At 42.8% G+C, this 22,925-nt stretch overlaps 1 protein-coding gene across 2 annotated transcripts in view; it reads left to right on the top strand.

Moving 5' to 3' along the window:
• The window catches only part of A1CF (APOBEC1 complementation factor), a 48,304-nt gene extending 43,569 nt beyond the window's left edge, over nt 1-4,735 (top strand). For both annotated transcript variants that reach the window (XM_088019792.1, XM_028104587.2), the window contains exons 9-11: nt 273-409; nt 1,129-1,271; nt 4,584-4,735. In XM_088019792.1, the coding sequence (XP_087875918.1) occupies nt 273-409; nt 1,129-1,271; nt 4,584-4,735 (432 nt within the window). The remainder of the gene's footprint in view (nt 1-272; nt 410-1,128; nt 1,272-4,583) is intronic.
• The last annotated feature ends 18,190 nt before the right edge of the window (nt 4,736-22,925 follow it).

Raw genomic sequence — 22,925 nt, 5'->3', positions numbered from 1 at the left:
AAAGTTACAGCTAATGGACTAAACTAAAAACATATTAGAATAAATGGTGTGAAAATGATTTTTATGAATTGGTCGACATAACATTTTAAATGGAGTTCAAGTTGAGTTCATCTTAAATTTTATGAGTCATTAAACCATATGGCATTTTGTATTTTCTTACATTAGCTTAAGCACTGAAGATTAGAGTTTCAAACCCTGAAAGCTGGAGAAATAATGCAAATGTGACATTTGAAAGGGAAATCACTTTTTTTTTTTTTTTTTTACTCCTGTAGATACTAGAAGAAATTTGTCAGAAAAACAACTGGGGACAACCAGTGTATCAGCTGCACTCAGCCATTGGACAAGATCAAAGACAACTATTCTTATACAAAATAACCATTCCTGCCCTGGCCAGCCAGAATCCTGCAATGTGGGTAACATCTCCAAATTCCTAATCTTTTAAGCTTTTTAGAATAAGAGTCTCTTGTAAATCAAGTCTCTTGTAAAATCAATATTTTATCACTATCCATATAAGAGAAACACTTACATCTACTCCTTGCTCATTTTTCATTAAATGCAAACATTGAGATGTGTAGTTGGGATGTACGTGCCAAGTGGGAGACTGGCATCTCCGAGGCCCCGAATTTCACACAGACAATGAAGACTGTGTAGTATAATCAACCAATAAAAAACTACAGACATAAAATGGAACAGGAATCAGATCTATAGCCCATTCTTTTATCTGTGTAGTATTTAGTTTGAACCATATGAAACTGCCATTTTGTACATGACAACACCATGCCCGGTCACTTATATTTTGGATCAAAGATCCTCTCTGTTGTTGGGTATCACCACCTCAAGCCTGCATTTCTACATATTTTAGGAACCATCCTGTTTCACCTGTACCTTAGAAAAACCGTGTTAGAGTTACAGGTGTGCTCCAGGCATGTCCTATCAATCACCGCTGTCCTGGGTCAGGTCACAAACATCCCTACATGCATATACCTGTAGAAGTCTTCAATGCAAAGAGAACGAAGAGAAGACCACACACATAAAATTCCATCATCTGCTCATCTTAGCCCACGAACAGCGACTTGGGTTTTCCCCCATCTCGGGTCCTCAAATGTAATGACTGAATATGCCTTGCAGCCACCCCTTCACGCCTCCGAAACTGAGTGCCTACGTGGATGAAGCGAAGACCTACGCGGCCGAGTACACCCTGCAGACGCTGGGCATTCCCACCGACGGGGCCGAAGCCCCCACCACGGCAGCTGCCGCCACTGCCTTCCCAGGTAGGGAAAATGGCGCCAGAAATGGCACCTGCCCCGGGTGTTTGAGAAACACCCCCTTGGTACCATGAACTCTGAGAGTGTTTTTAAACTCCATCCGCAATAAATCCAATTTACACCATCTGTGACCAAAAACACTGGGCAGATGCGTGAACCATCAAGGTTCCCCAAGGAGTGGAAGTGGGGTCTAGTCTCAGCTTGGCCCCTGCAGCTGAATGACCTTGAAAGAGCCAGTCTCTGCGCCAGGTTGGGTGGGGTTTTTACTTTTTAGGTAAGAGAGTTTGGAACTACCTATTAGTAGTTGTTTATCTGCGTGCCAGGTGTTCCCCTAAATGCTCAGCATGCTTTATATTATGCCAGCAAAGGTCATGATGCTGCAAGAGGCAGGTTGTAGCATAATGCTACAGTTGAAGGAACCAAGGACAGGAATGATTAAGGAATTTGGCCAAGGTCAATGGCTTTTAAGGAGTCCTTGGACTCCCTGCACAACCCTAATCTTCGACTCAACTTGACTTTTATTGCTTTGCTTTCTGAAAGAAATGTGTAGCTCACATTTTTCTTAAATTGTTTTAAATCAAAAACTCTGTATGTGAGAGAGACAGAGAGAGAGAAAGAGGGAACCTTTCAATATTTAAGATAATCGGCTCTCATTTATTTGTTCTATAATTTTGGACTGGAGCATACGCGATTTGCTCAGAATAAAGCCTCTCTGCAGATCACCTTCAGGGTCCCATTTAAAAGACTTTTCCCCATTTGTTATGTACCTACAACAAAAAGCTAGTAATTTAAAAAAAATGAACCCTCTAGATATTAAAAAGTACCAGACAAGAAATTTGCTTTGGAAATCTTTCCTTAATAGTTAGTCTGAATAACCCCATTCTTTTTTAGCAAGCAAAGTTCATTTCTTTTGAAGACATTGGTCACTCCAATGTGTCATTGTGTCGACGGACCTCCCTTAAGACCAGTCCAGAGATCTGAATGGACCCAGACACAAGGCGTTTCTATCAATCCATTCAGTCATGTACTGGTCACGTTCAGGTGTGAGAACTGCTGTATTCCTCCCATCCACAGCACCTGGGCTCACTCTTGTTTTCTTTTGTTTCTCAAAAACGGCAAATATGTTTTCCATCCTGGCAAATAACCACGCTCCACACACGAACACGACCTCAATTCCAGCTTTGTTCTGTAGAATGTGGGGAGGAGGGGTCGTGCACCCCTGCAAGGTGACCAAGGCCGCAGCTGCTGCCTGCCACAGAGGGCAGGTCCCCTGGGCTGCGCTGGGGCCACCAACCCTGGGCTCGCTTTCCACAGAGTGGGGTGTTGAAATGTCTGTCTACTGGGGACCTGTGCCTGGGTTTCTCAGTTCTTGGAGAAAGGTGAGCCCCTGTCTCATGGAAAGCTGCACCCCCCAAAGACAGCTAACTAATGTACTATAAAAATAAATAAGCCCCTGTCAGAATTGTTACAGTTTGCTTGCACATTGGAAAGGATTCGCTTTCACCTCAGAATGTTTGACCTTTTCCTCCCTTCTGTTTGCTCCTGCAAGAAGTAAAAAATATTTAGGGCATGGGAGTTGTCTTGGGAATGCCTAAGAATTTGAGAGCCTCTCTTATAACTCTGCTGTGGAGTCAAGCAAAGAATAATAGGCTCCAAGGGAAGAATCTGTTTAAAATCCACATACTCTTGCACTTAAGAAAGTACCTCTGAAACAAATAATACACTATCTGTTAAAAAAGAAGAAGAAGAAAAAGAAGAAGGAGGAGGAGGAGGAGGAGGAGGAGGAGGAGGAGGAGGAGGAGGAGGAGATAGCAGGAGGGGAAAAATGAAGGGGGGGATATCGGAGGTGGAGATGAACCATGAGACACTATGGACTCTGAGAAACAAACGGAAGGGTTCCAGAGGGGAGGGGGGTGGGGGGATGGGTTAGCCCGGTGATGGGTATTAAAGAGGGCACGTACTGCATGGAGCACTGGGTGTTACACGCAAACAATGAACATGGAACACTACATCAAAAACTAATGATCTAATGTACGGTGATTAACATAACATAATGAAATAAAAATTTTTAAAAAGTAGCCAAATTGAAAAAGAAAATTCAAAATCCCCAAGGATAAAATCTATGACACATGCACATACGCACACGCTCTCACACATGTGTATTTCTTACTCACTTATTTAGAAATACTATTTCCAAAATCATAATTGGTAACACATTTCTCACATCCTTGGAAAACATACCAAACTTCAGTTAGTGCCTTAGTCAGCATTACTGGCCAAAGTGCCCAAGCCAAGGAGTGGATTTAATTTTTTAAAAAATAGTCCAGCCAGCTCCGTGCGTCCACTTCCTGAGAAGCCACCAGAAAGAAGTCAGTGTGTCTGGGTTTGGGATGACTGCCACAGCACATAAACCAAAGGGACTGTTTTGTTGTTGTTGTTTTTTAAATCAGGTCCCTGTTTGTTGCTTAAGTAAAATTTTCCCCTTTTTCTTGTCATCCTCACACGTTTTTGGATCATCTCAGAAATAGCTTAATTTTGATCTAAAACATTAACAGGGAAACATTGCTTTTGTAGGATAGAGGTTATGCCCTTTTCTCTAAACGTGAATGTCAATCCAGCCAGACATGATACTAATGTGACCGCACATGATGGTCTCCTTACCACGCAAAGCCCTGGGCTGTCTGAAGGTGAGCACGAGCATCATCCAAATACACTGGACAGCTTGGTGGTGAAGCAAGAGGTCTTTGCCCTTCACGGTTAGGTCTAAATGTAAACAGGCCAGGTATTTGCCTTTATGGTGCTATGTAGAAACGTAATAAAACTTTCCAAATTCTTCCTACCGGTCTACCCACTCCCTATGTGTCGTCGGTAAAAGCAATGGTTTTTAACATTTCATTTAGGTGGGGGGCATGGGTACGGAAGCAGACCCGCAGAGCCCCACCCATCAGCCCTGCCAACCCATCAGTCACCTCCCCTCCCTTATAAGCTCTGAGAGCCTCTGAAAAAGTTCTAAATCTCAAGCTTTAATTACCTCGGCATCCTGTTAAGTTTCCATGTCTTGGACTCTCCCCCCGGTGTTTCCAGTTTTCTAAGCATGAAGTCGTTCCGGCACATGCGGCTGACCTCACTTTGAGGCACGCGGTGCCCTAATCAATGAGTCTAGATATTAGGTCCCCTGAGTTCACTTTTTTTTAAATGTGCATATTAACTTTTGGCTTTAAGCGAGGTTAACTTTTCATCTTCCAACGAGAAGACGATAAAGCAAGAGGGAGCGAGTGTGAATGGCTTTTGATGAAGTTTTCTCTGCCTCTCCTCCAGGATATGCTGTCCCCAGTGCAACGGCACCCATGTCCACAGCCCAGCTCAAACAGGCGGTGACCCTCGGACAGGATTTAGCAGCATATACAACATATGAGGTCTACCCCACTTTTGCAGTGACTGCCCGAGGGGATGGATATGGAGCCTTCTGAAGATATCTTCCTTTTAAGTTAAGACACGTGAAACTCTCTCTAGAAGAAATAAACCTCTCAGTTTCCTTACGATCACAAGTCCTGCTTTTCCTAAAGAGACGCCTTTCTTGAGACTGCACAGCTTATACTAATGGTAGAACCAGGATACGAGAATGAATTCCCAGTGAAATCAAGTGTCAAGAAGCCTTCTGTCTGCCAGAAAAGTTAAGAGCCATTGCCCCCAAAAGCTGGTTCTCCCAGGTTCCTGAGTGACTGGGGCGTGCATTATGCACCCTGATGATGTGGAGAGAGATCTCTCAACCCTTACAGGCGTTCCGGGGCTGAGCAGACCTGGCCAGTTAGGGGCAACAAAGGGAGGCAAGTAAACCCCAGAGTCTTAACCGTTTGATGGGGGCCAGCATCGCTTCTGTCTGAAAATTCTACCGAATCAACCTGTCCTAGATCACCATCTCCTTGCCCCCTACCGCCCCCCGGGGACCGCCTGGAAATCAATGGGAGGTGTTGTGGGTAAGGATACAATGAATCCAGGCCCACTGTTTATTTATTAATGCACCTCTTCTTCCCTGGAGCTCCCATCCTTCCCAAGGGTCCCCCAACACAATAATCACCCCAACTTAAAATGGCTTCTTCTCATTTTAAACATTTTGACTTGTCCACCTGGATTTATTTTCATATCAGTCGCATCTTCCTCATGTCAAATACCATAAAAAAAAGTACATCCAATATATAGAGTATCACATAGGATGCTTTTTCCTATTCAGCAAATGGGCTGAAAAGTCATTTGAAACAGAGAAGTGAAGGTCTACTCTCGTTTCTTGGGTGTTTTTGCGGCACCCAGACCACCATCCAGCATTCAGAGACGGTTCTATTAACGTGGGGTCAGCCTTGGACTGTCTAACCCACTTAGAGTCAAGCTGCCAAGGAACCTTCTACCTTGCCTTCCTTCTACTTTCAACAAATATCAGACGGCTTTACCATATCAAGCCCTTTGGTCTTGAAGTGGTCACAGAAAACCTTACACCCCCCACTGCTGATTAGAAGTGGATTCTTAGACACCCAGCAAGGGTGTTCGGGACCAAAGTTCCCTAGGGCTTTAGGCCTCTCTCCAGGAACATCTCATGAGAATGTAGGAGCTACAAAACCTGGGACGGAGGGAGCAGACGGCACTACTTTCTTGCCATACTCGTAAATGACAGCTTTTTGTTCAAAACAGAAATAATCGAGCTCTGAATTTCAAATACCAATCACCACTGCTTCTGTCTCATTAGTGGTTTAAGACATACAGCACCAGAATTTCCAGCTAAAAAACAAAAAACAACCCTGGCACAATTCTGCAGGACTCAAAGGAAAACATAAATACAAAGACAGAAAAATTTGTCAACTCTTGATTGGAATCCTGTGATCCAACATCAGCCCAGATTCCAGTCAAAATCAGCTAAATTCCAGCAACAATTAAAAGTCCTTATAACCTTTCAGTTCTATTAACTCCAATCAGACATCAAAGGCCTCAAGGCTACAGCTCACGCTCGGAAAGGCTGGGTGCTTTTGGCTTTACGTATTGTTCCTCATATGCCCTAGGCTAGTGGTTCCCAAACTTGCTGCACTTTAGGAACACCTGAAGCGCTTTTCAGACTGCCAGTGCCAAGATGGCGCCGGATACCCATTACATTAGAGTATCATGGGGAGAAGCCTGGCCTCAGCATTTAAAGATCTTAGGTGATTTCAGTGTGCAGCTAACTTTGGGAATGGCTGTAGTCTTTCTATTTCAACCCTACCCCCTAGCGTTTTCCTTATTTATTTCACTTCCATTAAGTAGAAAAAAATGCAAGAAAAAATTTTGTCTAAGTTAAAACAGATAGCCAAATAATATTTTTATAAATATTCAGCTCATAAAACGTACGAATTTAAATATAATTCATATTGGCTTCAGACGAACTCTTGGACCAAACTAATTTTAAAAATGAGAAAGTGAAAAATTCCTCCATCAGCAATTCTTAGGTCCAAATCAACATTCTCCTACAGACCTGCTTTTATACTCTAAAAGAGTAATGACATCGGGGCAGGCAAGTTCCTACTTAGTCCAAAAAGTCGTTATAGTCCAAAAAAGCATTCCAAATTCCAAGAGCAAAAGTTTTCATGTTCTTTAAAATCTTTGAAAATAGAAAAAAGAAAACAGTGCTCTGGATGTCTAGCCAATGCCAAATAGAAAGAAGGTCTGATCCAGAAGAGTTTTAAATGTAATCAGAATGAACAGTTAGTTAGTACAGGAATCTTTTATGAGAAAAATCTTTATTCCAGATTAAATCATTACGATTTTTTTTAAAGGCTAAGAACAGAAACCTAAATATACAAAATCATCACAGTATCGAGAAAATTGCCCCTGGAGCACCATCTCATTACTTGCCTAAGGAAACACAAGCATTTGTACATTTACTTTCTAAGGACCGATTTTATTCAAGTGAGTAGATGTGGTTTGACTTTTTACTGAAGTTTTACTTCACTCTAGTAAAATCTAGAGAATACTTTGAATTCCATTAGAACATACTCATAGAAAGTATCAGTGTGTCTACTGTACCATCTGTATTTACTTTGCCCAAACTAAGTATTGTAGGGCAACTACACAGCCCTATAAACTCATGATACGGCTCTAATGAGTTCGAAACTTTAAAAACTGGGATTTTTAAAAATCATGTGTAGAACCTAAGGTTTATTTTGCATGATGTTCACATTTTTAGACTTCGGAAATCAGCACCTATTTAATACCTATTATATCTTGTGCATCAGTATCTATTTTTTTGTTATTTCTTACTTCATTGTTTCCTAGAAAAAAACTCTTCATATAAAGAGGAAATTAAAATGAGTCAACCAACCAAAAATAAAAAAAAATAAAATGAGTCAACCAACCAAGTGATAACAGAATACCCAAACAAATAATTTAGAAGCATCTAGTAAGTAAGAACTGAGTTTCTAAATTTTGGTAATTAATAGCTTAGTGAAAATTAAAATCAACCACTGTTATTTAGGAGGAAATGGAGCAGCAGGGAGATTGCACATCAATTTTCTTACTTGTAAAAATGCTGCCTGTTCTCACCCCATTACCGTAGCTAGAAGACCATCCTTAACCACAACAACATAACCATTCTCCTACATAGCGAGGTTTCTTCTCCTACTCCTGCCCAATCCTGGTATCAGGCCAAACCACACTGTGTTTGGATAAAAAACACCCAAAATGCTGCTAGAAAGCTACCTCGTGTTAAGAAAATACTGACTTCAAAACATATCTAACAAACCATAGTTCCTTAACTTTTTAATGCTGGATGGAAATCACAATAGCTATGTATTGATAATAGTTATTCAGGAAATTAGTTTTAGTTTTACTTAAAATTAAACACACACACACACACACACACACACACATTCCTCAAATCACATAGATTAGCTTTTCATAAATATTGTCTCAATATAATTTTCAATTGATGTTCATTTTCACTGTATTTTTCAATGACTGTTTTATAGTTCTGCCTTGGACAACTGGGTCACAATTTGAATCCATGGGGCACTGGGGGATTCTCCAGGTTGCCTTTTCAAGAATGTGGGTTAGTAAAGAAAGTTAGTATTTTGAGTAGATTGTCTTTCCAAAGCTACAAAGTTGGATAAAATGTATTATTGCCGTGCAACTCCAGGCCTATCTAAGATTTCCCAAAAGTAACTTACAATTAAAAGTGAACAAAGTGTTCCAGGATTCACACGAGGCTATGATCACTTATGCCCTCCTTGCATTCATACAGAAAATCCCAGGAGATGAAATGTACCTACAACTGAACCTGGAGACTTGGTACTTTTTGTATCTTGTGGATACATTTTTACCTATTGTAGATACATCTGTCCAAGATGAAACTAGGTTTCAAATGTGACACCTTAAGTGAACTTTGTGATAAATACTTGTAAAAGAAAATATTGGTAGCATAATTTAGGAATTTTAATGTACTTATTGGAAGAGAAACTAGGCAATCGATATTCCTACCTGATATGTACTAGTTACGTGTTTAATTGACCTGATCATCAAATTTGATGCTGAGATTTTACTTCATTCTACTGATGTCTTGAAAAGGCTTCAAGCTTTACAAGAACATAGCCAAAGAAAATGTAATGTGGCCACCAGGATATATATATTTATATTTGCCAACATTAGAGCAAAGTAAAGCAAGTCCTGCTATAATGAGTAAAACCATTAGAAAAATGAGATTTTCTGGGCGCCTGGATGGCTCAGTTGGTTAAGCGACTGCCTTCGGCTCAGGTCATGATCCTGGAGTCCCGGGATCAAGTCCCACATCAGGCTCCTTGCTCAGCAGGGAGTCTGCTTCTCCCTCTGACCTTCTTCCCTCTCGTGCTCTCTATCTCTCATTCTCGCTCTCAAATAAATAAAATCTTTAAAAAAAAATGAGATTTTCTGACCCCCATGCCCTACCACTTTACTTATGGAGTAAAACATTTTTTTAAAATTTCAGTCAATAAAAACATAGATACAGAATATTCTATTGTTCCCAAAATATCCACTTTAAAAGCCATATTTTTTTACAGTGTTTATATAGAAAGTAAAATGTGTGAGTTTAATAGGGACAGCACTGCATACCTTGAACACATAGGTTCACTGATGGGAGAATGTTAACTGTTTGCATCCCCAGGTCACCTCAGTTTTGTAGAAAAGTTAAAAGAAAACGTTAAACTTCAGCTAATAGTGAAGAGAAATTAGTAACCAATATAAAAGTGAAAAATAATTCACTTATTTTTCTGGAAACGAGAAGCTTCCATTCATTCAAACGTGCCTGGAATGAAATCTAGAACACTTCTGCATCTCCCTCCTTCACTTTTCTCCTCTTGAATGTACCTTGTTTTCTCTTCACCTATATTCCTTTGTCTAAGGGGAGGGGAGATGCCAAGAAACAGTGCTTTAAAGAAAGTAAGCTGCCAGCAGGAAATTCTTGGAACCTGAAGAATGTTAACCCCACCCAGGGTTTAGCAATGTCTCTGGGGTGATGGTAGGTCCCGGTTTGCAGGGACAGCCCCGGCTTATGTCTGTGGTCCCACCGTAACCATGTTAACAATAGCCCTTCATACTCACAAATGTGTCCCAATTCAGACAACATACAGTGACCCCATCTTTATGTCTCCTTTTTTTTTTCTTTTCTTATTTTCTTCACTAAGATTAATTCTTACTCTTAGTGAAGAAAATAAACAAATTATAATCTCTACTGCTATAAAGCCACAAGCCTCTCCTTCATAGAATGTGTGATCCGTCTGTATTTACTATGAACCTGCTCTTATGCCAGAAACTAGGAACATTTGCGTGCGTGCGTGTGTGTGCGTGTGTGTGTGTGTGTGTGTAATTCCACAGTGGAGTTCACAGCCTAGTGATCCATTCTGCATTTTTATAAACTGAATATAATTACACTTAAGTTCACCAGTACCAGTCGGTACTTTGTTTCACTTAGTCGGAATCCCCACCGTTAAACCAACTCTGTTCTAAATTTTAAGTTTCAACTATTACTGCCAAATACTAGGCGGGCACAGTAAGCCTTTTTAAAGATTCATACAACTCTTCACCTATAATTATTGCTATTCAAGTAAGATGAGTTTTCAAATATGTTCCCCAGAAGAAACATAAAAGTGAAAAAAATAAAAAAGGAAAAACAATTTTCATTAGAGGTCCAGAGGCTTTAAAATATGCTTTAAAAGGTGGAATTGACAAGTTTACATACTGATTTATGACATTAAAGAGCAGGTATGCTTTGTTACTCACTTGAAAACATTTTGATTATTAACTATTTCTGTTTTCTAAATATACCCGTGTTTATAAAATTCGAAATCTTTTTAACAAGCCTTATCTATACCTATATGTTTTGCAATAAATAACTTGCAATGAGGTATACATGTTTTTTTCAAATGTACATTTTATTTTGAAATTTGGTACTTTCTTCTGTAATTCCTAAGAGATTTAGGGGCTCTCAGGAGAAGAGCCACAGATAAGTGTATTTAAAATCAATCCATCATTGTCACTGGTTTAAATGTTTCATATAATTATTGGTATTTTTGTTTCTATTCCTTCATGAATTCTTTTTTCCCCCCTACTTTTCTGACTGCAACAGAGTCAGACATCATTATTCCCTATCAACGAAAAAAAAAAATGCTGTCAGCAAACTGCGTCTCTGGTTTCCAGGTGTTAAACCATCTCTTGCTTCTTCTCCTTGTTGTTATTAATGACTTTATTTATGTGAAGTTAGTTAGCTGAGGTACCAAAAAAGAGAGATTAAAAACAGTATTAAAGAATGTGCATAAGGCACTTATTTTTGTACTTTGAGTACAGTATTTTATAGAACTGTGATCTATCATAATATAGCAAGTAAAATTACAACATCCGTTCATTGGGAAAACGATCATGAGTTTGGAAGATATAAACATAATGGTACCACAGGATCATAAATCACGTAAAATGAGAAGTAATGCAGTATTGTGATGACTAGTGTAATTTCAAGATGACAACATGGTTTCAATTGAATTTTCAAGTAACATTATAAAGTTTTAAAAAGTACCAACATGAGTTGCTGATTTCTCTTTTTCTCTCCTGAATGCCACAGTTTTACTCTTCTTTTGAGTAAATACCTCAATATTAATTACTATAATTACAGGTATCCTTTTGGTGATTTCTTTACATTCGCCTCTTTTGTAAAAGTTCCCTCTGGTGCATCTTCTGAGAGTAAATATGACGTTTAATAATTAGATGCATTATTTTCCAGTCAATAAAGAAAACAAGAGAAACACCCAGAGACTACACATAATGAGAAAGCGTGCCTCCAGAAAGGTCAGTGGGCACTGAGGCCAACATTTGCCCATCCCTAATGGACAAGACCAGAGGGTCAGAAACCATCCCTCCAGGCCAGAACCAGCTGCCTGTGTTTTGTTGGTCCTTGAGCTAAGAATGGTTGTGAGCTTTTCAAAGGACTGAGCCAAGACATTTTTTACATTTTAAAAGGCATTTAAACATAAAGGAAAAAGGGACGCCTGGGTGGCTCAGTTGGTTCAGCGACTGCCTTCGGCTCAGGTCATGATCCTGGAGTCCCGGAATCGAGTCCCGCATCGGGCTCCCTGCTCGGTGGGGAGTCTGCTTCTCCCTCTGACCCTCCCCCCTCTCATGTGCTCTCTCTCTCTCTCTCTCATTCTCTTTCAAATAAATAAATAAAATCTTAAATAAATAAATAAACATAAAGGAAAAAGCCGTGACAAGACCATGGACGGCCCACAAAGCCAAAAATATTTACCATTTGGCCCTTTACAACAAGTCCGCCAACCCTGCACTAGGCCAACACCCCCTATTTGGCCTCTGTTACAGGTGGCCCCCACTTCTAAGTTCCAAATTCCCTAGGATTGGGGTCGGCTGCCAATGACCCTACCCAAAATGGCAGTGCTTTACATCAGATAACAATTTACCATCCCTCGCCCCAGAAGTCCCAACAGCTAGTACGATGCTGGTATCGTGCTTCACGGTGTCAGGAACCGGTCTTTCTTCTTGTCCTCCTTACTGGTAGGATCTCGACCTCACGACTGAGATGGTGGCATATACATTCCAAATAGAAAGGTAGAGGAAGATGGAAAGAAAGAGAGGGAAGGACCCCCTAACTAGCCTTCCCTTGAGGAGAGCAACTGCACGTTACCACACTTCACAGTGGCTGACACCCCGCTGGGCAGAACTTAAGCACGTGGCCACGCCGAGGCACAAGGGACGACATGAACTGCCGTCCTCATCTGGGCAACCATAAAAAACCATTTTGCCATGGAAGAGTGGAATAAGGAGTGTTGAGGACAACTAGCCGAGCCCGCCACAACACCTGCCCCCCAGGGCAGTGGTGAGGGCAAAATGAACTACGGCACACAAGGTCCCCTGGCAGCCCTTCCTTCACCAACAACAAGGAAGCTGGAGGTTGACCTCAGAATTTCTTGACATCTTGTTACCCACTGACAGTACACTGTGGTAGGGATGGTTCCGGGGTCCCCCCCTCTTGGTATGCCCACCATTGTATCATCTCTGCCCCCAAAGGCACACTGGACCTGGCGGCTTGCCTCTAAAGAACAGCACTTCTAAGATGAGGTTCTAACACATCGTGTTTCCCGTCGCTCCGGCCTCTCGCTGGGGCTTGCTCGCTCACCCTGATGAAGCCAGCCGCTGGGGCTGTGAGCTGGGCCAAGGGCAAGGAACCGAAGGCAGCCTCCAGCCAACAGCCTATGAGGAACCCCCGGGCTGCCCACAGCCACGTGGCTGGGCTTTGGAAGCAGGTCTGGTCCCAGTAGAGCCTTGACGGACCACTGCCAGGGCCAACACGGCAGCTGCAGAGGGGGAGAGGGCCCGGAGCACAGGCCGAAGCTATGGGCCACCTGGATGTCGCTCTACAGGAGCTATGGCTCAGGAAGCATTTTCTGAAGTGACTAGGTTTCAGGATAGTCTGCCGTGAGCGATGGATAGCGGATACAAAAGTAAAGAGGTAGAAGCTTACAGGGCAAGCAAATGTGTTTGTCAGCTGAGTAACTGAAGCTGTTAGGCAAAATCAGAGGAACCAACCCCATTTTTTTTCACTTTTTATTTTAATTCCGGTGAGTTAACATACAGTGTTATATTAGTTTCAGGTGGATAGTATAGTGATTCAGCGCTTCCGTACACCACCCTGTGAAACCCGCCCGAGTTCTGAGTCTATGAATAAGTTGCTGTTGTCACTATGCAGGGGCATATGCCCAGTGGGGAGGAGAATAAAAGCTAAGGAAGTTGTATACACCCGGTGGGTGGCAGGTGCTCAGAAATGCTGATGGAGGGGCGCCCGGGTGGCTCAGTCGTTCAGCGTCTGCCTTCGGCTCCGGTCATGGTCCCAGGGTCCTGGGATCGAGCCCCGCATCGGGCTCCTTGCTCAGTGGGAAGCCTGCTTCTCCGTCTCCCACTGCCCCTGCTTGTGTTCCCTCTCTCTGGCTGTCTTTCTCTCTGTCAAATAAATAAAACCTTAAAAAAAAAAAAAAAGAAAGAAAGAAATGCTGATTGAGTGGAAAGAAAAAGAGAAAGGCAGGGAGGGATGAGAGTGAAGGATTCAGGGATGCAGAGAACGAGGGGGGGAAGGGGGAGAAGGAGAGGAGGGGGGGAGGGAGGACGGATGGAAGGAGGGAGGGGGAGGGGAGTGGAGATGGGAGGGGAAGGCATGAGAAGGGAAGGGAAGAGACTAACCTACTCTACCGTTGCAGTATTTTCCTCCTTTCTCAGCAAGCCCATCTCTCATTGCTTCAGTGAAAGTATCTGGCCAAACATCAAAAGGGCTCCATGCAAGTCTTTCTGGCTCCAGTTTTCCAAAAGCTTTAGCAATTCAAAGAATTTACAGGGTTTTTGGAGGAAGTTAAAGAGTGGGAGAAAGTGATTTATGGTACAGACAGAGTGTCATGGAAAAGCAAGGGGAAGAATGCATGCACCTCATCCCCCAAATAGAATGCGAACAGAGAGAGAGAGAAGAAAGAAATCCCCTAAAAACTAAGAACATAGGGAATCTGGATCCATTCCCACTACTATGTCAAGTCAAGTTAAAGAAAAATAATATTCAATGTCCACCTCAATGCAGTTCCAATCGTTCTTCTGAATCCCATGCTACCTTGCAGAATGATTAGGAGCAGAGGCTTGGGAACCAGTCAGACTGGAATCTGCTCTACCAACGACTAACTGTTGGAAACACAGGGAAAACAAACTGCTTGAGTCTGTTTCCTCATCTACTGAGGAGAAATTATAATCTCTCTTTTAGAGGGTTATGACAAGGATTTATTGAGATCATGTACATTAGAGTATTCATCCCAGTGTCTGACATGGTGAAAACCCAATAAATAGAAATCATTAGTATTACAAAAATCTACAAAGAGGACATAGGACTCTGATGGAAAGCTCCAGGGTCGCTTCTCTAAGGAACAAGGGAAAAATCAGGCTCGCAGACTTCTGGCGCTGTACAAACGAGTAACCCAACAGCATTCTATTTCCCCCACTGATTACAACAGAAAATTCTAGCAGCCTCCTCGAGGTGGAAAGGCAAAACTTGAAGACTAACCCATGATGGTAGTGACTTTTCTGGTTTTGTTGTTTTTTTTTTTTTTCTCCTTTATTTCCTTAGGACTTAACGTGAGGGTACCTGAGTCACAAAATTTGACAAGTACAAACGCTAAAACCTCCAAGGGAAAGCCCCCTTTTTTAACCAGAGTCCCAAGAAAGTAAGAACCAGACAGTGGGGAAGAGGGAGGGAGGACTGTCTTTATTTTTTTCTTTTTTTATTCTTTTTCTCTCCCAGTCCTGCCCATTGCTGACCTCCTTGCCTGGATGCAGTGACCAGACGGGCAGCAACAGCAGCACAGGGGACCCCATTTCCCCCTACTCCCCCACTCCCCCTCCCCAAGAAGACTCCTCTAACCAGGCAGAGGAGGAAGAGTATGGAGAGAATCCTCATTTTAACTATTTTCTCCAGGCTCTCTACCCAGAGAGCAGACGCAGTGGTACAGAGCTGCATGAGAACACAGGAAGACTCAGAAAACACACCCTTTTAGCCAAAGGGATGAAGCAAAGGAGCCCCTGGAGACAGAACATAAGAGAAATCCCAGAAAGGAGAGCGGGGAGGGGAAATCCCTCAACCTGTGTACTAAGGGACAGAAATTCCAGGTTCACCCCATGCTACACATACTCAGGAAAAAAAAAAAAACAACTCAAAAAGACATGGCAAAGATTATGGCCAGGGGTAAAGACATCTACGTCATAATGATAAAGGAGTTCATTTGAAGAAGACAGAACAATCCTAAATGTTTATACACTTACTAATAGAACTTTAAGATTCACGAAGCAAAAACTGAGGGAATTGGAAGGAGGAATAAAGAAATTCCTGATTATGGGTGGAGATTGAAATGTACTCTCAGCAATTTACGGAACAAATAGAAAATCAGTGAAAATATGAAAGATTTGAAAAACGCTAATTTTTTCAAATAATTTGACCTAATCAACATTTATAGACTACTCTACCCAACACCAACAGAATATGTGTTCTTTTAAAATACACAAAGAATATTTACCCAGATAGACCATATTCGGGGCCACAAAAGAAGTCTCAGTGAATTTCAAAGAATTCCAGTCATACAGACTACATTCCAATCACAATAGAATCAGATTGAAAATCAGTAACAAAGATATCTGGAAGGGGCGCCTGGCTGGTTCAGTCAGTATTGAGCTTGCGACCCTTGGTCTCAAGTTTGTGAGTTCATGCCCCACATGGGGTGTGGAGTCTAGTTTAGAAAACAAAAAAGCAATTTAAAAAAAAGCCAAGCCCCCCTCCCCAAAAGAAAGATATCTGGAAAATACCCAAATATTTAGATACTGAGTAATATGCTTTCCAAAAAAAAAGAGTCAAAGAAAAAAAATTAGAACGTAAGTTGAACTGAATGAAAATGAAAACTCAACATATTAAAGTATCTGGGATAGCACAAAAAAGTACTTAGGGAGAAATGTATAGCGCTAGATACATATATTAGAAAGAAGGCCTCAAATCATTTTTTAATATAGAAAAAGAGGGCACGCTAGAGCATGCTGAAAAGATAAGAATGAAAATCAACAGGACCAAAAGGCAGTTCTTTAGTAAGATCAATAATATTAGTAAGCCTCTAGCCAAACTGGTCAGGAAAAAGAGGAGAAAAGAAAATTAGCTAAGACACCACAGATTCTGCAGATATTAAAAAGATAATAAAGGAATATTATGAATATGTTAAAAGAAATTCGGCAGTTTGTAAAATGAGCACATTCCTTGAAAGACATAAATGACCAAAGTCTAATCAAGAAGAAATAGATAACACGAATAGTCAATGGTTATTAAAGAAATTAAAGAGGGGCGCCTGGGTGGCTCAGTTTGTTAAGCGACTGCCTTCGGCTCAGGTCATGATCCTGGAGTCCCGGGATCGAGTCCCGCATCAGGCTGCCTGCTCAGCAGGGAGCCTGCTTCTCCCTCTGACCCTCTTCCCTCTCGTGCTCTCTATCTCTCATTCTCTCTCTCTCTCAAATAAATAAATAAAATCTTTAAAAAAAAAAGAAATTAAAGAAATTAAACTTGTAGATAAAAACATCCCCCCAAGCCAATGTCATGTCTACATGGCTTCACTGATGAACTCTACCAGATATTTAAGGAACAAATATCAATTCCGTACAAACTCTTCTGGAAAATTGAAAAGGAAGGAATATTTCCCTGCTTCTCCTAGGAGGCCAGCTTTACCGCAATATCAAAATCAGACAAAGAAACTCTAAAAGCTTGTGATCATAATAATGTTTAGCCCCATAGGAATTAAAAAGAACTTCCCCCAAATGATCAAGGGGATCTACAAAAAAAATCTATGACTAACCTTATATAAATGGTGAAAAACTCTAGGCTTTCCCTGTGAAATCAGGAACAATTCTACCATTTCTTTTCAGCACTCTGCTGGCGGGGGCGGTGGGGGGGGGGGCTTCTTGCCAGTACAATAAAACAAACAAACAAATAAAAAATAAGATCTGTACGTTAATGTTCATAGCTGCTTCTTTCGTAATAGCTAACAACTGGGAAAAGCTCAAACACTTACCAATAGATGAATAAACAAATAAATTTTGATACATTTATACAAGGAATGTTGCTCGGCAGTAAGAAGAATGAACCCCTGATACATGCTATGACACAGATGAATCTCAAAATAAGTAGGCTACATGAAGAAAGCCAAACCAAGAGTGTACACACTGTGTGATTCCATTTATATAAAATTCCAGAATATGCAGACCCTCCTACAGTGAGAGAAAGCAGATCAGTGGTTGCCTGCGGGAGGGCAGAGGGATGGACTCCACCAGCAGCACCAAACCCTGAAGGAGGAAGTGCCCCGTTCATCATCTTGGCTGTGATGTTGGCTTTGTGAGTATATACATGTCAAAACACCAAATTGTACGATTTTATTATGTTTTTCGTTGACGATGTCAACAAGACCTCCGTATAAAAATAAACAAAACAAACAAATGGGTATAAAAATAGTAAAAGCAACATGGCAATTAGAGAAGTCAAGGGATGAAGATTCTGGTGATCTGGGTACAAGAAAGTATGTTAGCAGAAAAAGAAAAAATAAAAAGGGAAAAACGTTGGCTCAGCTAATTGCGACCCCCAGTAAGTCCTCTATCACCTGAGGGCCTGCATTTCCGGTTCTGTGATATGAAATGGCTGGACGTGATGCTCTTTAATATTTGTTCTAAAGGCTACACTATCTTCTTTCATTGACATAAGGATTCTTCATAACAGGCTTTAAAGATACTGCCAGTGTGCTCTCTTAAGAACCTTCAAAATTCGTATCAACTAACGAGATAGGCATGGCTCACCCTCCGCATTTCCAGCCCCCAAGGAAGGCACTGTATCTTCCCCAAAATGTGTGCAACCGGGGAACCAGTACCCTAGGCAATAAAACATTTTCAAGGGAAGCCTGATTTCCTCTTATCTTGGTAGCTCCTACAGGTGATTCAGTTCTGCGGACATAATCCCAGAAACAACCCTTCTGCTGTCCTAATGAGAACACAACCAGGGAAATCTTCCTTTGAGAGATAATTGCCCTCTCTGACGGGCTCTTTCCAAAGGCAGTGGGTAGCTTGCGAGCACTATTAGCCTATCCTCCATCTGGTAGTTATGAAAATTTAAACGTGTGTGTGTGTGTGTGTGTGGTTACACTGTAACTCATTAGTACCCAGCAAGAGCCCTGTTGGCTTGCTTTTTTCTGATAAGAGCTGGGATAAATCATGACCCTTGGCTTGTCTTCCTGGTTTCCTGTTGGAGGTTGTGGACTTTCTTGTTAGCCTAATATATCTCTGCTAAGTGCCTTGGGAAACATGCTCCAGTGTCCAACCACAGTCCCATCCCGCCAACCAAATTCATGGGATAAAACATTCAATCGAACGCCTATGTGAAAGCCAAAATATTCTGAGCTTGTCAACTGGACAGAGCTTAGGACAGAGCTTCAGCCCGATAATGATGCTTCTCACCTGCTTCTGCACAACAGGAATGTCCTGAAGGTGCATAATCTTGATTTATCTCGAAAGTGCCTGGCTCGATGCCAGGGGCCAACCTGGGAGTTAAGTGACACCAGCTCTAGTCCCACATTGACTGTGAACCTGGAGCCTGTGTCCTTGGTGAAACTGTGAAGGCATCTGGGCGGTAAGTCCCCTCGTCTATAAAGTGAGATCCGGCGCTCCTCACTTGATTGCCTCGAACCCACATGAGTGAAGGGCCCGGGGAGGACTCCGGGAAACGGGACAGTCCTAATGCATCCAAGTTTCATTAAAACTGAAAACAATAAAACACATGCGAAACAAAACTTGCCCGTGGCTTGCAGCTGACTCTGGTTTCAAAGATCACCACAGTCTACTCCACCTCGACAAGCCTAAGACCTGCCAAGCCAAGGTGCACTGGACCCTGTGCGTGTGTGTGCGTGCGCTAAGTTAGATCAAGTGTGACATCCAGTGGTCTACTTGGCTAATGACACTTCGAGACTTTGGACCAGCCTGGGGAATTCTGACCTGGTAGGCACTTAATCTTACTGAGAAGACTTCAGTTGAAGAAAGGGACTTGAGCTAACAAGTATTCTCTACTGGGTTGCCAGACCCTGCGAGGGGAACTGCCCCCGCCCCGTGTGTCCTACACACGCTCCACAGCAACTGTGAGACCTAGGTCACCGTCCATCAAAATGGAGAAGGAGACAGAAAGACGCAAAGAAGTTCACTAACTCACGCAGCTAACTTGCCAACTTGCGAGACAAGACATTAGGGAATCATAAATACAGTCTGGTACCTGAGTCTGCCCTGCATTCATCACTCCGAGACCTCAGGTTTCCAAATGTCCACTTTCTAAATGTGGAAATTAGTCTGACAAAGGTTGTGGGATGCCAAAAAATTAACTACTTGGGGACAGGGCTGAGGGCAGAAACCAAATTTTGCAGAAGACCCACCTATTCATTTTCTCATAATTAGCTGTCCATATTAGAAGCATCCTTTAGCTCAACCCAGGCTTCTGAAATGCAAACTGATCCCAAAGACCCTTTGCTTTAATTTAGACACGCCCACCACCCTGACAATGGGCATTAGCAAGGACCTTACTGCTTCTTATCAAGAGCAAGGACACGAACAAGAATTAATAATAATTAATTTTAAGAAACTTGAATGTGTAGGTAGTACTGTTAGTCCAGGGGCAAAAGGTCTAACACACTTAAACTCCAAACGTTTCATTTTATGTAACCAGGCATAATAATGTCCATAATGATGACCCTGAGCCATTAAAAACAATTGAATTATTCTTAGAGTCCTATGCTTAATCAAGTAAGGAAATATGGAATCTAATTTAGAAAGATTTAACCTCCAAAATGATGAGAGTGAACATTTTCTGGATAGTTAAGTAGCTTATCTCGAAGACTGGCTTGGGTTTGCCATATTCTCAACCCTGGAAGACAGTCTGTAGGAGTAGCCAGGTGACATCTCCCCTCTGGCCAGAGATTCTCCTACCATCAGTCTTCAGTTTACGCTGCAAACATGGGGGCACTGTTCCCAGGCAAAACGATTTCCAGGACCCCTTGCCTGTTTGGCCCTAATAAAACCCGGTTCGGTCTCCTAGCAGAGTCACATTGGAGAAACAGCTTGCAAGGAATTCCATTCACTATTTTCCCAAGTGACTTTGAAGGGCATTCAAGAAGTCCACAGTAATCTTGGTAAAAGGTGTCTTCCATCCCATTTTCTTTGCACACACACGGCACCTGCTCTGGGACCCACCTCTTCAAAACCCCCAGGAAAAACTTCCCCTGCTGCTCTACCAGTCGAGTCCTGTCTTCCGCCTGGAATTTCTCCCCTACGTCTACCTCCCTTCTTGTCCCTCTTATCTTTTTAGCTATTCCCACTTGTCACAAGGTACCTTCTGCTTTAGGGTTCAACTCAAATACAGTAAAACCTCGCCCTTGGAGGACTCCCCGATCCCGTCATTGAGAAAAGTCCTTCTGCTGCTGCCTTATGCCTGCATTTTTCGTTTCTGCCTTGCCCGTTTCTCTCATGTTCTTTCTCTCAATCGTGCCTTACATTTCTTTTATTTTTTTAAGATTTTATTTATTTATTGGACAGAGAGAGAGAGAGAACACAAGCAGAGGGTCAGAGGCAGAGGGAGAAGCAGGCTTCCCGCTGAGCCGGGAGCCCGATGCGGGGCTCGATCCCAGGACCCTGAGATCATGACCTGAGCCGAAGGCAGACGCTTCACCGACTGAGCCACCCAGGCGCTCCTTGCCTTACATTTCAATTATTCGTCCTATCGCTGTATCTCCCAGTTAGAATCTGAGTTCCCTGAAAGACAGGGAACGAAACGAAAGTGACCCCGTGGTAGGCACACATTTCGAGTTTATGAGGATTTCAGAGAATTCGCAGAACATTAATAACAGTGACCTGTAAGATGGCACCCCGGGAGCAGCCAAGTTTTATGGTGTGCAGAGGGGACTGTTCATAATCATTTGTCAAACAATAAAGAGGAATAGGGCAGACACCCTCCAGAATTTCCTAGAGCAACAGGTGGACTCGAAGAAGAGAACAGGTTCTCGAGCCACCGATCCTGTCTCTTTGATTTGTTCGCTCACCGCTCCCGATGCCCTTGCCATGCGCCAAGCTGTGCCCCGCGACTTTTCCACCTCTGCACTCATTTCAGCCTCCCAACTCTCCTGTAAGACAGGTACTCTGAGTCTCACGATCTGAGAGGCGACAACCGGGGCTTACAGAAATTGATCACATGGCTACCAAGCTGCACTGTCAAGTTTCAAACCTGGCAGCTTCCCTCCCGAACAGAGGGTATTTCCCTCTGCGGTGGCCATGGAGGTTAGCCACTCAAACCACCTGTAAGGGAGACATTGCCACAGTGGGATCTGCCACCTGGCTCATGACAGGGCCACACTTTCCCCGGGGATGCTCCCAGACAGTGATGGAGCCCAGCAGGGGTACGAGGACCAGACCATGACTTTCAAGCAAGCGTTGCTCAATGTTTCCCCATCCAGCCTCACCGAGACTTTCTCGAGATGCACTGTGGTCTGAGGATCTTCGGATGCAATCCCTCCTTCCCCCCTTACTCTCCTTTCACAAATGCCAGGTGGGCACTATGGTCTGCAGCTTCTCTAACCGGTTTCTGCTCCCTCCCCTAGATCCTCAACAGAGAGTCTCTTGCATGTCTATTCCCATTGGGCATCTGCTTCTTGGATGGCACAGGTGATCCCAGAAGTGGTCCAAGAAAACCACTGTTTTGTTGATTTGTTCAGCTACCATTGATGATGCCCTTTCTGGATGCCAATACTGTGAGGTTTCAGGACTGGCTCCATCATGACCCAACAGGCAGGGATGACTCCATCCTTAATGGAAGGTAGGGCACAGAGCGTCCCTTGCAGGCGGCAGCCTACTGGCTGAAGATTTCCCTGGTGTTACCCTGGGGAAATGCCCTGGTGGAAGGAAATGCCGACAGTACAGTGACTCAGCCATTTGCAAGATATTGGGGAACGAGTCTTGCAAAGATGAGAGAGTTGGTGAGTCATTACCGGGTTGTAGTAACGCTGCACAGAAGGACAGTGTGAAACTGAGGGTGGTGGACAGACAGCTCCGGGCTGAGAGAACCCGAGGACCTCGTCAGTAGCTTATCTCTTGCCGTGGAAAAGCAAAGAGCTGAGGAGCCTATTCCGAACCCGATAGTTGGAGTTGCAGAACTCCAGAGACATTTCAATAATAAAGCAGGATTAGTGGCTCTAGAACCTGTTCTCGTCTTTTCTCTGAGCATATACCTATTGCTCTTGGAATATTGTAAAGTGTCCCTTCTTCCTCTTTACCTCACAAATATTTACTGAGTCTACTGTGCCCAGTATATGATTTTGCTGACTCATGGAGTGCTGTCCTTGAATTCATACAGTGACTCACATTTAAATACTCACCCAAAATAGGTCAGTTAAGCTGAAACCATGTCTCTGGTTGGGAAAACATGGGACCCTTGAATGTGGGATGGGGACGTCTGGGTGGACACCCCTAAGCATCTTGGCTCTACAGATACCCTCCCCCCTCCAAAAGCTTGCAGAGTCCCTCCAGACCCTT

The sequence above is a fragment of the Eumetopias jubatus genome, unplaced genomic scaffold, assembly GCF_037043125.1.
Source record: "Eumetopias jubatus isolate StellerSeaLion01/CBP00866 unplaced genomic scaffold, mEumJub1_p1.0 scaffold_17, whole genome shotgun sequence".
Lineage (NCBI taxonomy): Eukaryota > Metazoa > Chordata > Mammalia > Carnivora > Otariidae > Eumetopias > Eumetopias jubatus.
Note: the sequence above shows the minus strand (reverse complement) of the source record. Positions and strands in the feature narration are given on the sequence as shown.